This window comes from Saccostrea cucullata, unplaced genomic scaffold (genome assembly GCF_032062105.1).
Source record: "Saccostrea cucullata isolate Sc308-1 unplaced genomic scaffold, CSIRO_AGI_Scuc_v1 ctg10909, whole genome shotgun sequence".
In the NCBI taxonomy this organism is placed as follows: domain Eukaryota; kingdom Metazoa; phylum Mollusca; class Bivalvia; order Ostreida; family Ostreidae; genus Saccostrea; species Saccostrea cuccullata.
In genome coordinates, this window is record NW_026923833.1 from 1 (window position 1) to 14,573 (window position 14,573).

At 33.0% G+C, this 14,573-nt stretch overlaps 1 protein-coding gene and 1 pseudogene across 1 annotated transcript; both read left to right on the forward strand.

Moving 5' to 3' along the window:
* The first annotated feature begins 895 nt into the window (after window positions 1-895).
* On the forward strand, window positions 896-2,322 carry LOC134265009 (carbonic anhydrase 9-like; annotated as a pseudogene).
* A 5,686-nt stretch (window positions 2,323-8,008) lies between these two features.
* Window positions 8,009-9,695, forward strand: LOC134265010 (uncharacterized; the record flags this gene model as incomplete). Its single annotated transcript, XM_062747250.1, has 2 exons — window positions 8,009-8,394; window positions 9,021-9,695. Coding segments are annotated over exons 1-2 (1,008 nt in total), but the record flags the coding sequence as incomplete, so codon positions are not given.
* Window positions 9,696-14,573: the final 4,878 nt, after the last annotated feature.

Below are 14,573 nucleotides of genomic sequence, written 5' to 3' on the forward strand. Positions count from 1 at the left end.
TAATTTCCAAAATTATTTAAATGTTTAAAAAAAGTATAGTAAAAAAAATATCTTTCTTTGTTATTACTGAAATTAACAGTCGCAGCTATTGCAGAAAAAAAATTTACATAATCCGCTTACGCGGGTTATGTATTTTTTCTGCAACAGCTGCTTCCGTTAATTTCAGTAATAACAAACAAAGAAAGCATTTTATTGTTTAAACATCGGCTGCAAAATTAAGGGAAGTTGAAAACTGAAATTCATTGCGTTTATCATAAAACTTTATTGTCAGATTTACATCGACGTCTTTTTTCTAGTTAAATACACAAATATTAAAAAGATGTGTAAAACTCTGCGGTATCGTATTTCAAGCTCATCGTGATATATATTATTGTAATAATGATGAGAATAACTATGGGTAACTGACAATATGTCGTCGATATATCTGAATATCATATTGAGGTCAAAGAAGGTGTTTTCGTCTTTTCACAAATAAGATTTTGAACAAAGTATGCTTGAAATGAACGCAATAGGTATGTTACCATAGCCGTTTTATGGCTGATATTTTTCATACCATTTGTTAGGTCATTGTTTTTAAACTTAATATGTTCTCCTGCAAATTTCTTACTTACCCACAAAATACCTTGGTATGACAATACAATACAATGGTTAGCTTGCTCCCCAAGGCACATGATCCTACAGGCGCTGTGTTTTATGCTCAAACTGATTTATATTGATTGTAGTTTTTTGGAATTAAACAGATTGTTTTCTTCAAATATTCATTTCAAGTTAACATATTTATAAAATTGAAATCCAACATTAAGCGATTATTTGGAATATTTAGGAAATAATAGCATTTGAAAATAATTTATTTTAATTATCATTACTTCTCTTATGTGTTGTTTTCTGACTGCAGTACAGATAGACCTGATGGGCAACACAATGACGATATCAGGAGGGGGTGTTAGGGGACACCTATCGGGCAAAACAGTTTCACTTCCACTGGGGCTCGGAAGACAAGCAAGATATGAACACGATATCAACGACCGCCATTTTCCCATGGAGGTACACTCTGTTTACACATAACGAGTGATTACTTTTAAATAAAGCATTAAAAAAAAATCAACAATCATTTAATCATATAGTTTGATACTTATTATAAAGTTTTAATTTTCTTTTCAAAGATGCACGTTGTGCACTACAATACAAAGTTCAACACTTTCGATGACGCAATGAATAAAACGAATGGACTGCACGTGCTAGCATTTCTGAGGTAATAAGTAAAACATGTGATATATTCTTTTGTGCAAATGTAAGATTAATACTATTATTTCGCAGGATTTACATGATTATAAATGACTTCGTTCTTACTATATTTATTTTTAGGTTGGGAAAGTTAATCACCATTTTGATGAGATCATTCATCATTTTTACCAAATTGCACATAAAGGTATTTTTCCTTTCCTCTGATTCTTTTATTCTTAGTTTTCAAATACATTCTCTTTTATTTAAATGAAATATATTACTACACTGTATGTTAATGCAGATGATCACGTGAACCTCACGACGTTTCCATTGGCTGGACTATTTTCGGAAGACCTCCAGGTTTACTATCGTTACCATGGTAGCCTTACCACTCCCCCATGCTCTGAAAGTGTCATATGGACCATCTTTAAAGACACCATCAAAATATCCGAGGATCAGGTTTGTATAAAAAAATTGAAAATAATAGAACTTCCTCAAATTCCGTTTTGACATTCTACTGTTGAGGTGAGTACGGTTTCTTTCTATTATTTTGTTGTGCATCAATAAAAAACAACGAACCCCGCATTATTCACTTTCTTTAAAACATGTTCTAATTCACACTACCCGAGATATTGAATTGCGATAGACTTAATGGAGGAAACAAACCAGACCTAGTCTAATGTTATCATATATTGGTTTTTCAGCTTATGAAATTCCGTCATAATGTCCACCGGAACTACGTCACTGAGGAAGATGAGATATATCTAACGACTTCCGGCCACACAACCTCTGAATCATCGCTATGTTTATGCTAGTCATCCTAGCGCAGTTTCTCTCTCTTCAACGCTAGACAGTGTTTGGTTTAATATATGTTCACTTAGCGCTATTTACATGTTAACAACACTCTAATTGTAATGAATCGTTATCATTTTTATGCGCCCGAATCGATAGAGTCGGGGCGTATATTGTTTTTGTACTTTCTGTTTGTCTCTTTATCTGTCTGTCTGTTGTTAACTTTAACCTTCGCCATAACTTTTGAACCATGAGAGATAGAGACTTCATATTTGAGATGCATACTCCACTTATTGAATTCTTGCTATTGATCTCAAGGTCAATGACCTTTTGACCTCGACTGTAACCTATATGCTAAAAATAGTTTTTTTTCTCAAACTTTCGCCATAACGTTTGCACCAATTGAGAAAGAGACTTCAAATTTGGTATTTATACTCTATTTATTGAATTTTTGCTAATGACACGAAGATCAATGACCTTGTGACCTTGACTGTGACCTTTATGCTAAAAATAGCTTTATCAAACTTTTGCCATAACGTTTGAACCATATGAAAAAGAGATTTTATATTTGATATGCATGCTCCACTTTTTAATTCTTGTTAATGACACCAAAGCCAATGACCTTGTGACCTTGACTGTAACCTATATGCTAAAAATAGCTTTTTCGAACTTTCTCTATAACTTTTGAACCATTTGAGATAGAGAGACTTCATATTTGGTATGCATACTCAACTAATTTAATGCTTTCAAATGCCCTTGTGACCTTGACTGTGACCTATATGCTAAAAATAGCTTTTTTGAACTTTCGCTATAACGTTTGAACCATTTGAGATAGAGACTTCATATTTGGTATGCATACTCAACTAATTTGATGCTTTCAAATGACCTTGTGACCTTGACTGTGACCCATATGGCTTACAATAGCTTTTTTGAACTTTGTTGCCAGCGGACGCGTAGTGTTGCACAAACACGTATTGTTTATTTTATTACTTGATATTCTATAAAATATAGACTTTCGATTGTAAATTAATTTTAACTTGTTGCTAGATTTTGTTTGTTTTTTTTTCTTTTGTGCTTGATCAATTAAAATATGCCTTGGTAAATATGACTAGTTTATATACAAATTATAAAAATTGTTGTGTCTGATACGTTTACTAACTTATCATGTCCTAACAATGAGGCGTTATATATTTAATGGATATATGTAGGTATCGCCAAATGAGCAAGAGCCACCTTGGGCCTTATTGGGCCCTGACAATTTATGAAAAATCAAAACCGCTCAGTTAAGGTTGCAAATGCAGTTTTTAAAGTGTATATGACTTGGAGTGCTGGTGACCACGTATTTATTAATCATGACGTAATTTTCCCTCTTGTTGATGCATTATGACGTCATAATTTGCGTCAATCATCCTCATATCCTCTAAATGCCTTTGGAAATGGCCAAAAATATAGATATTTATTCAATATTTTATATAGAGCACAAATTCTGATCCAAAATACTAGTATGCAAATACATAATGAAATATCTGTTTCTGAAGATCAAAAAACATGTTTTATTTTTCGGATTGGAGACTGTGCTCATATTTTAATTCTTTGCTGAAGGTAGTCAAATACGTAAGTTTTCTGCAAATTTCAAGAACATTTCAATTTCTCAGAGCCTGTTTTCAAATGTCTGGATGCTCAAAAAGAAATTATATTATATGAAATAAAAGTATCAAGTGCCTACTCTATTTTGATTTATGTAATAGGAAAGAGGATTGTAGTTAATTAATTGATTACAGGCCCATTTTATGCATAAAGAGAACCTATCTCTTTATACATGTATCACGATATATATAATATTTAAAAATAAAAATATGAAATACGAGTATAAGTTACCAATGGATAACTTTCACGTTATAATCATATTTTTAACAGCTCTGGTCGTTTATTTATTTGGTATATGTTTTTTAAACACAGATGTATTGCTTATAATTATTTTAGATCGATAACTGCTCGTTAACACCACCCTAATATCATTAATTCATGGTATCTGAGTATCCTAATGACAAAAATATGTACTTAATGTGCCAACAAATTAATTAATAAATGTAGAGTAGTTTCAATATGTGTATTTGATTTGTAATTTAGTGGAAAGCAATAACAAATACTCATACATAGTTTCTTAAGCAAATAAGTATGGGAGTAACTTTATAATAGAAATACTTCTGTACCTAATCTGAATTATGAAATGATTTTTTTTCCTTTATTTCTTATGAAGACCATTGTCATTCATCAGTGCTTAAACGACACTAATGGCTGTTCCATCAGTTGTGCATACAATGGTATAATTATTCTAATATAATACACAGTTTAACATATTTAATTTTACTTTTAAGGTTTTGTCCATAAAGATGTAAACACTAAAATGTCTTTTTTGGTTGTTAGCACTGGAATTAACGCCGCAGCTATTTCATTATTTTACTATTTTATTATTTTAGATCGATAACTGCTCGTCAACACCACCCTTTTCATTAATCCATGGTATCTGAGTATCCTAATGACAAAATATTGATGAATTTAATCTCGTACCAACCCGCATTTATAGCCTGATAGATGTTTTAAAATGATACCTTATTACTTATATTTACATTTGTGACTTATTCATAAGGATATGGAGATAACAAACAGTATTCAATCTCAAAGTCCATTAAACAATATACAAAATAAGAGCAGAGCAAACACGGACCTCCGAAACATCAGAGGTGGGACCAGGTGCCATGGAGGAGTGAGCATCCCCTGCCGACCGGTCACACTTTACATTTGCCTTATTGTGACTTTTAACGTGTGAAATGCACTATATTTCAAACCAAACGGCAAGTATGTAAATCACAAAACGCGCTTCGACCCTTTATGACGTCACTGAGAAATTACGTCAAACGTATATCCATACGGACATCTATGACCTCTTGACCCCGTACCTGTATTTATACAGTTATAGATACGCATTGCATTCAGTAGTGTTATGTAAAGGAAATCATTTGCAAATGTAAATATATGTGAATAAAGTGAATGGAAAAAATTGCATTCAGAACAGCATAACACGGAAAAGGGATTAAAAGATTGTGACGATTTATTCTGACGTCACAAACGTTGAACGCCGGAGAAATGCTACGTCATATGCAAAATACAAATATCACACTACTTTGAACACAAGCTTTTTCCCTTCCATTAACTGGAACTTACCTGAACAGTTATACAGGGATTTGAATTATAAATCACATTTGCAATGAAAGGATGGAAGTATACAATGTAAATATACTGTGAAATCAAAAAAAAAGCATGGGGGTTTAATTTTCGTCGTTTTCGAGGTATGAAGAGACACACGAATTCATATCCACCATGAAATGTAAAATATTACATACATTACTTCTCAACAATTCTTCATTCACGAAATCAAATCCCCACGAACCAAAGGTTCTTCCTCAAACCATGAAAAATGACTTCACGAAAATATGTGTTTTCAAAGTGAGCAATTTATCATTATTTTTTTTTAAATATAGTCTCATAACTGCAACTGTGTGTTCAAACTAATTCTTTTAACGTTCTAACGTTTGTAAAAAATAATGATTCGTTGCTTTAAAAAAAATTAATTTGATAAAAATGGTATTCCAGGAAGGTATGTAATAGATAACCTATATGCAAGAATTAATATTAAAATTAGGATTTTTGATAATAAATCTACACATTAAAACGTTATTTTTTGATGTTTAACAGAACAGATAGTCTTCATCCTGCATTGTCATGCCTTTATCATAAAAAAAATACTGTGGATGGCACTGTAGGTCTCTAGTCGGCAATCTTAATTTTTTCAGACCAGCAAGCTACAGAGCTGCAGCTATAGAACATGTACATTATGATAGACGTGTATCATTTAATGAGATCTGTTTATATGATGGTTTGATGGGACGTGCGCCTAAATACCAAACCAGATACTATTAGCATGATTGAAGTAATCATAAACGTAAATGATTGGTAGGCATTAGTTCATAAATTCTTGATGAGATTCACTAAATTTATTATACTATCATGAATCATATCCATGATAATCTTTACACCAGAGGATTTGTTATACATAGGAAAGAGTTGTCGACATAAAACAATTGAACAGTGATGCAGCGGGTGACCTCCTACATCATATTTATGTGCGTGGTGTTTGGACAGTCAATTAGCAAGGGGGACAAAACGGTCCCAAAATTACTTGAACAAATTTTGACTCTGTGCGGAACGGGACATTTTTGTTACCTGAATAAAACCCTGTTTCCCTGGGAAGTCCAGGATTCAGCACAATACCCGCGTTGTCCGCCATGTTTTTGCGATCAGGAGTGTTACGTCAGAGGTGACTGCTGTCCTGATGTGTTCTTCTCCCCTCCAGTATCGGTCTGTAAGAACGTCACAATCGTTAATACGTCATCAAACTACCCTGAAAGAAAACAAAGAACATCATATTTAATGATTGACTCTTGTCCACACAACGCAGAGAGTAATAATCTCAAAAGATGCGAAAACATCACCAATGACGTCGATAAACTAAAATACCCACCAGTTACAAGTTACGATACTTCTCGAACATATTACAACCGGTTCTGTGCAATTTGCAACAATGATTTCAATTTTATTACCTGGCCTATCGATATAGTCTGTGACCAATTTCTGGATATCAATTTTATTTCAACCTTTGATGACGTCATCAAAAATGCCATCGCGCGTGAATGTGTGTTACAGTCATACCCCCCAAATGAAAACATTTCTTACAACTGTTACAAAGAAAACGAGCAATATTTTAATTCTTGTAATAAAACAGGGACGTGGAAACATTATATACAGAGTGTTGAATATGGATGTGAAGCTGATTACTTTAATAATAACACATTGTTCAAAAATATGTTCTGTAAAATGTGTAATCCAACATTCACTACTATCAGCACAATATCTCGGTGCAACATTAGTGGACTGTGGGATACTTTTAACCGTACAGTAAATAACGCATGTTTATATTACCGAGATAACTCTGGAACATTGCCATATAAGAACTTATTTTGCTATTTGTGTAACCGACCAGAGTCATCGAAATTTCCATTTTTCGATGTAAGCTTGGATATTAATACTGAGCTTTTATTTCGCAACGGGTCGTCCATTCCTATATTTTACTTTGATATTGATGTGCAGGAATTTTCATCAGAATATTTCCTTTTCATCAAACAAAATGTTTTTGAACAGTTTGGAGATATAAAAATGATAAATCAATCCCGTGATCTAGTTCTGGTAAATCACAATTATAGTGATTTAACAAATCTTGTACATAAGTCGTTTTCAATGTATTTTATATCGAAAACGTGTGGGGAATACCAAATTCCAACAAAGTTCATTGAACGTTCTACATGCTCATGTGATGCATCATGCATGTTCCTTAATGTAAGCACTAAATTTTGTTGTAATGATCTGTTCCTGGTGTACCCTAGAACCTGCTTAAAAGAAAAAATATTTTCGACATCGGAATCAAATAAAACATTTAACGAAAGGTTAGTGACTAGTGGGTGTTATGGTCTAGATAGTTATCCGGAATTTATAGGTGAAAAGTGTAGGAAACCGCCGGGGGACGCATTTTCTATTCACCCAGTCACCGATTTATCAACAGGCATTCCATATTTAAATATGTACTGTTTACTGTGTAGTGTTTCTCGGAAAGAAAAAAATTACAAACCCTGGACGATAAAATCACACTGTTTTTCATATATTGAACACACAAACTTCTTGCTTTATAGCAATTTCTTCAAATCTTTACGGGACGCTGATTGCAATTTGACGCTTTATCCCGCCACGAACAGTCGAAAATGTGACGAGATCACGCCTCATATTATAGAGAAATGCAACAGTTCAGGACATTGGCCAATTGCAGATGTAGGTGTAAGCTGGGCATGTGAAAATCTTCCATACACTAGCAAATATAGCTGGAAAGCGCCTAATCAGTTTGGAGGGGGTTTATATAAAAACGTTTATTGTGCTATGTGCAACCCATATAGAGCTCTAGAAATAACGATTGATAAGTGTCCAGGTAATTCTAATGATGTAGATCATTGTGATTTTTTCCCAAAAGTTTACTTCTATGCCCCCTACAAGAATCTCCATTGTGGAATCTGCAACGGCATGGGGATGGCTGTGATGAAAGGGGAACATGGTGGAATTGAAGAAGAAGAAGAGAAGTTGGTATCAAATTCCCTTGTTTGGTATCCTTTGCTGCGCAGTTTGTTTTCCGTCAGTGATGATTATGAGGATATGGAATTCAATCCGCTGATGAATCCGATCTGTTCAAGTGACCAAATCTATGACCCATTCCATGTAAGTGATTTCATTATTAGTTCTGTTCAATTGATCATATCTACGACCCATTCCATGTAAGTTATTTCGATATCAGATCTTTAATAATAAACAAATTTAGGAACGATTCGATGTCAGTTATTTCATTATCGGATGTGATAAAAAGATCAAATCTACGAATCATTCCATAGGAGTATTTCATCATCAGATTTGTTCAAAAGACGAAATCTACAACCAATATTCAATATACGCTTTTTCAATTTCTGATCTGTTCAAATGACTAAATCTACGACCCATTCTATGTAAGTTATTTCAATTTCTGATCTGTGCAAATGACTAAATTTTCGACCCATTCATTAAAGTTATTTCATGATCGGATCTGTTTACATGATCAAATCTACGACCCATTCCATGTGAGTATTTCATTATTGGATCTGTTCGACCAATTCCAGATAAGTTAATTGGTTCAGAATCGAATTCTTTCCGTTAAAAATGTTACACATATACAATATTCAATTACATAGGATGGTGTCTTAATGGGCAATTCAAATCTCATTTTATTTATTTTCTTCGAATTTTTATAGGTAAAATCCAACATCATCAAGATAGGAAAAAAACAAAACTAAACCCACATTTTTTTTTTTCAGGAAATCTGCAGGAATATAACATGTTTTCCCGGAAAATATTTATCTCATGGAGAAAAATGCATCCCGCTATTTTCAGTTACCAAAAATCTTCGATATAATTTGGATATAGAATTTAAGGGAATTTCTAAGTACAAGATATCAGAGGAAAATATTCAAGATTTAATCACAGACTTGATACCATTCAGAATTAAGAAAACCGTAAAACTAACGCAAAATATTTATTTTAATATCTTCCGAATGGAGTATGTTGAAAGTGACGGAAAATTCCATGGATGGATGCACTCTACAATTTTCATCAATGAATCTGTTCATAGACTGAATACGGAAAGATCACTCTTACGGTTTACTGAAACCAATTTTGAACATATCTTCAATGATACCTTTATTTTGTTTGATTTGAAGAACAAATATTTATCAATAGGGAAGAAAAACAGCAACATAACAGAACTAAGTGCGGAGAAAGATAGATATTCAAATTCAAATTATGGTTTATCATGGTATCATATATTTCAATATCGTGCGGTGCATATCACTAATGCGTTAATGTGCAAACAAGTGGAATTCAAATTTGAGGAATATGACTTTGATAGCATTCCAAACGTGGTGTTTTTAAAGAGCTCCGATATTTCTCTACCTGCTGTTAATGCCGATATATCGGAGAATGGGACTCTCAGAGTATGTCTTGATGACCTGATGGCTAAATACAAAACGGGAAACAATTTGAGTAGAACTTTCAGTAAACTTTCTGCTGCATTTTCTATCTTATCGTGTGTTTGTCTCTTAATTACGTTTCTTACCTACTGCTTCTTCCGAGAACTAAGATCACTTCCAGGAAAGACAATAATGGTTCTTGTGTCTACCATCTTGATCATCAATATTGTATCTCTGGCTAGCTATGGGAAAGACAAAAACAGCACAAAATGTACCGTCGTTGGTATTCTTCTTCACTATCTCTGTCTCTCGTCTTTTACGAGTATGAGCACCTGTTGCTACCATATGTATCGGGTTTTTCAGTCCAGAGTGCCAGTGCTGATGAGCAATAAGAACCTGATTATAAAGTATTGTATTTACATATTTCTTTTACCACTTTGTATTGTTTTGGGGAATATGATTGTTATGCTTTCGAGTCGGGGGAATGTTGGTTATGGAAAGAAACTTTGTTTCGTAGATGGAATGATGTCCTTAATAGTTACTTTTCTTGTTCCGGTTGGTTTAGTCTGCATCCTTAACATATTTTTCTTTACGCAGACGATACGTGCAATTAAACGTTCTCCAACAGTTTCTAACAATAAACCCGAAAGGAACGACTTTTTGATATGTGTACGCTTATTTCCTATAACAGGTGTCTTCTGGCTTTTGCAGATTTTGGACGGTATTTTACCACCAAGTTATTTCACGTACGTTATATCCGTCTTAAACACATCACAGGGCGTGTTTATTTTCCTGGGTTTTGTCTGCAATAAAAGGACAATACTTATGTACAGAAATGTGTTGAAGGAGAGGACAGGAAGTACTAAATCTACAGATCTCGGAAGTGCGTGTGTAACACCCAAAATGTTGATAAGTGAAAACAGTTTCTAGTTTTGGACATCAAATTGTACAAACGCTGACACACACAGTTATGTTATACAGTGTATGTTGTATTTATTAATTCTTATAATGTACTCAATGATAAATATTATTTACTGACAAGGTCATTTTATCGACAGTGGAACTTACGAAATTATAACTTTAAACGAGACTGCTGATATTCTCGTTTCATGAACTTGTTTTTCAATAATTTAATCGTATAGTTGATTAACAGTTAATTTGTCAGAAACGGTCATATCTCGGCAACAGAATAGGTGGATAATAACATCCTTTCCAAAAATAAGCATGGCAACCATTAAAACACAAATCTTCTGTCTCAGGAGAGACCTTTATTCAAGGTAGATAGAGAATGGGTGCATCCTTTTTATCATATCTAATATGTTTAAAATCTAAAGTAAACGATATCTTAGGTATTTGATACTTATATCATTGTTCAAATATTCAACTATTTTTCAAAGTGCTAATTGGACGTTTTTGATAGCAAATTGCTTAATTAAAAATACATATCTTTTCAAACTTGCTTTCAATGGGCAAGATGTCAAGTATCATTTTTAACTATCAGCCTTCCTTCACTAAAACGATTAATCCAATCATTAATTGAATTTATAGGAACTCATTTACCTCAATAAACTTTGTACAAATTATTATATGATACTGTAGAGGGATTTCTAAGATATTACAATAAATTATACAGTCGTTTGTTGAACGAGTTCGACTGATACAACCATTTTTCGTCTCAAGTGACCTAAATAGTGACGTCATTTTCACATTGTGACGTCAAAAACAAGGAGAGAAACTTTATTCAGCATATGCTATTTATAGACCTTGTGTATGGCTATGTGTGTACCGAATTTCATTCTAATCTGAATAGTGGTTTTGAAGATATAGAGATAGTTTGCGAACTTTTTAATCACCCCTCGTAATTGTTTTAGAAATGCTCATACGTAGTACAGGCCCTTACGTTTCGAATCAATGAGCTATATAGGTGATGAAGGTAAATTGCTGTTTAAGTAAGGCAAATTGATCATTGAAAATTTAAAGTCCTCAAGTGTTTTATAGCCCTTGCTACATTCTTTTTCAAATAAAATATCCAAACTTGACACAAAAGTAATGGCACAGTGTCCATATCATTTGTATTTCGTGTTATATTATAAAATAACATATATACCGAAATATGCACATATATGAATCTAATTAACATCGAAACTTCGGTCTAATATTGTGAAATCAAATCAGTTTTATAGATGTTTAAAAGATAAAGCAGAGGGGTGTCGCCGCATCACATCTAAACGTCACATTTTAAAGAATATTATTTTTAGGATGAGAAGTACAAAAACATAAAAGATCATTTTAAGCGTGTCTTATTGTCCAATAATTTTAAAAGACAAAATAAACTTATATGTGTTTCTAATGATGAGTTAAAAAAAATGTGTTTGACTTTGATGCATTGAACAAAGGTAGTGTTAAAAAGGGGACGCCGTAGCGAGCTGTTATGCATTTTGCAATCTGACTTCAAAAGTAGGATATTACCAGTATAGACGATTACACTGATTGATAAGCCTAGAAATGATAAAAAAGAAAAGAAAAGTCTTCTTTATAGATGATTTCAGCGATTTAAGGCAGTGTGATAGGTCGTTGAATTATTATTACAAAGCAGGAAACAGGTTTAAACCCCAGTTATATTTCCATAAATACAAACAGTCGCCGATTTTTTAAGGCAAAAATAGGATGATTCGGGTAACGGTTGTTTATCAACCGTTGTCTTGCCCGATTTTACTTTTTTTCGTCAGCCAACAAATTGTGTGTCTGTCAGACCATGCAATTATTTTCTCTGTTTCGATGCCGATTCCTTCAATTGAAGCGGTCGTTAAAAAGTCTATCGAATTATCTTCGATCATCATTGCACGTGTCAAAAACCGGCCGCGGATTTTCTTCAGTACCTAATACATTTACTTTGCTACATGTACAATGTTTAAAGAACGTACTCATAGTCCTCTGCGTCCCCGCAATCAGTTGAATTGGTACAAAATAACTCTTGCGGAAGTTTGATGTTTTAGTAGTTTTTACAATTAACCATTTAAAAAATAACCGTTACCCGAATCATCCTATTTTTGCTTTAAAAAATCGGGGACTGTTTGTATTTTTTTGGAAAAATGACTGAGGTTTAAACCTGTTTCCTGAACCTATCGCCTGCGCTGTAAGCTTAAATAGTCTTTCGACCAATGATCATAGTCCAACCATTGGCAGACATTTCGTTATGTCGACCGACGGTGAAAATCAAATTACCGCTTAGCGCACGATGGATGTTGGCCGACTTATTATTTATTTATTTTTTAATATCAGTGTTCTTACTAGCTATTAACAGAGAAACACCGACATCTTGCAAACGAACGTAACGCCCTAACTTCCCGTATCTCGATATTTTTCTCAGAACCAGTGTTTGCACCCATATAAAGTTAAAAATCGGAAAAAATAAGTATAAGTGCAAATAGAACGGAAAGTTTTTTTCATCATTTTGTAATTGAAAATTGCTTATGTTATTTTTGTAATCACTAATAATGTTTTTAAATTCGGACAAATGAAAAAAAGTTCGTCATAATACTTTAGAGGGATTTGGAAACACGTTTGTCATGCGTCAGTGATTAAACATATACAAACTACACGTATCGATCCTCATTGTAAACCGTCATCATTACACTCGATTTTGATATTATAAGGGCCCCCTGTACAGTGATTAAAATAAAAAACAAATGGTATCAAAAAATTGAAGAAAGTGTAAAGGAACTTGTTTATTTCAGGAATGACTCTAATTCTTGGCCAAATTATTCGATGATAACCTGGTTTAGGTCAGTTCACGCTTTTAAATCAGCAAAGCCAAGAATAAGTGTCATTTCTTATAATTTAATTTTAAAATAATTAAACAACTATGTGTGTAAAATTGTGTTGCTTTTTATGAGTTCAAATTTGCCGCTCAATGATACATCCCTAGTAACGGAAGTGATATGAAAGAAGGGGAGGTAATAACAGTTATAAGATAAGATAAGATAAGATTTATTAATACCAATTTGGGGCCCATCAGGACAGGGAATACAAATAATAAGAAAAACATACAAGAAGAAATTTCAAAATTGATAGCAGCAACTAACAAAAGATAAATGGTGTTACAGCAGTTGGGGATTACAACATATATAATCAATATACTGTAAATAAAAGTTTTTTGTTTTTTTTACTAGAGTATAAACATTATTACTCTTGTGTATTTATTTGTTTCTTTGTTTAACATTGCATAATCTGCTATTTCTTATTTTAAAGTTATTGATTAAAAAATTACCCAGCCTGATAAGCAGCATGTCATTTTCATTAGACATTGTTATGGGTCAGAATTACCCGAAATGCCAGCAAAGATCAATAACACAATTTAAACTTAACAATAATTTATTTACAGTAATATATAATAAGTATATGAAACATAAAGTACAAACTTAGCAAGAATCTAAAAATACATACATCAGAGTGTCCGTTGCTGCACACAATGTCCCAGTGAAAATATATCCCAGTTATATCTCAATAGTGCTTATACGACAAAGCTATTAGTCTCTATGCATCGAATTGACAGGGTATTTATACAGTATTATAAATCTAGAATATTCTAGAAATTGTTAAAACATGACATTACTGGAACAATCTGGACATACACAAAATTTAAGAATGTTCTAGATCAAATGAACGAACATGTTGACCACTCTGGAATGTTCAAGAAACTAAATGTTACTAATAATATACAAGATGAAACAATACAAATACAACACATCTCACAACACCTCCCCCCTTCAAAAGTTTGAATGTCAATGAAAACTTATATTATTAAAACATAGGTACAGTAATACAAAATCTAGTATGTTTACGATACTCTTGACAAGGCATCTGCTATAACATTGTCTTTGCCTTTGATATGCTTAATTG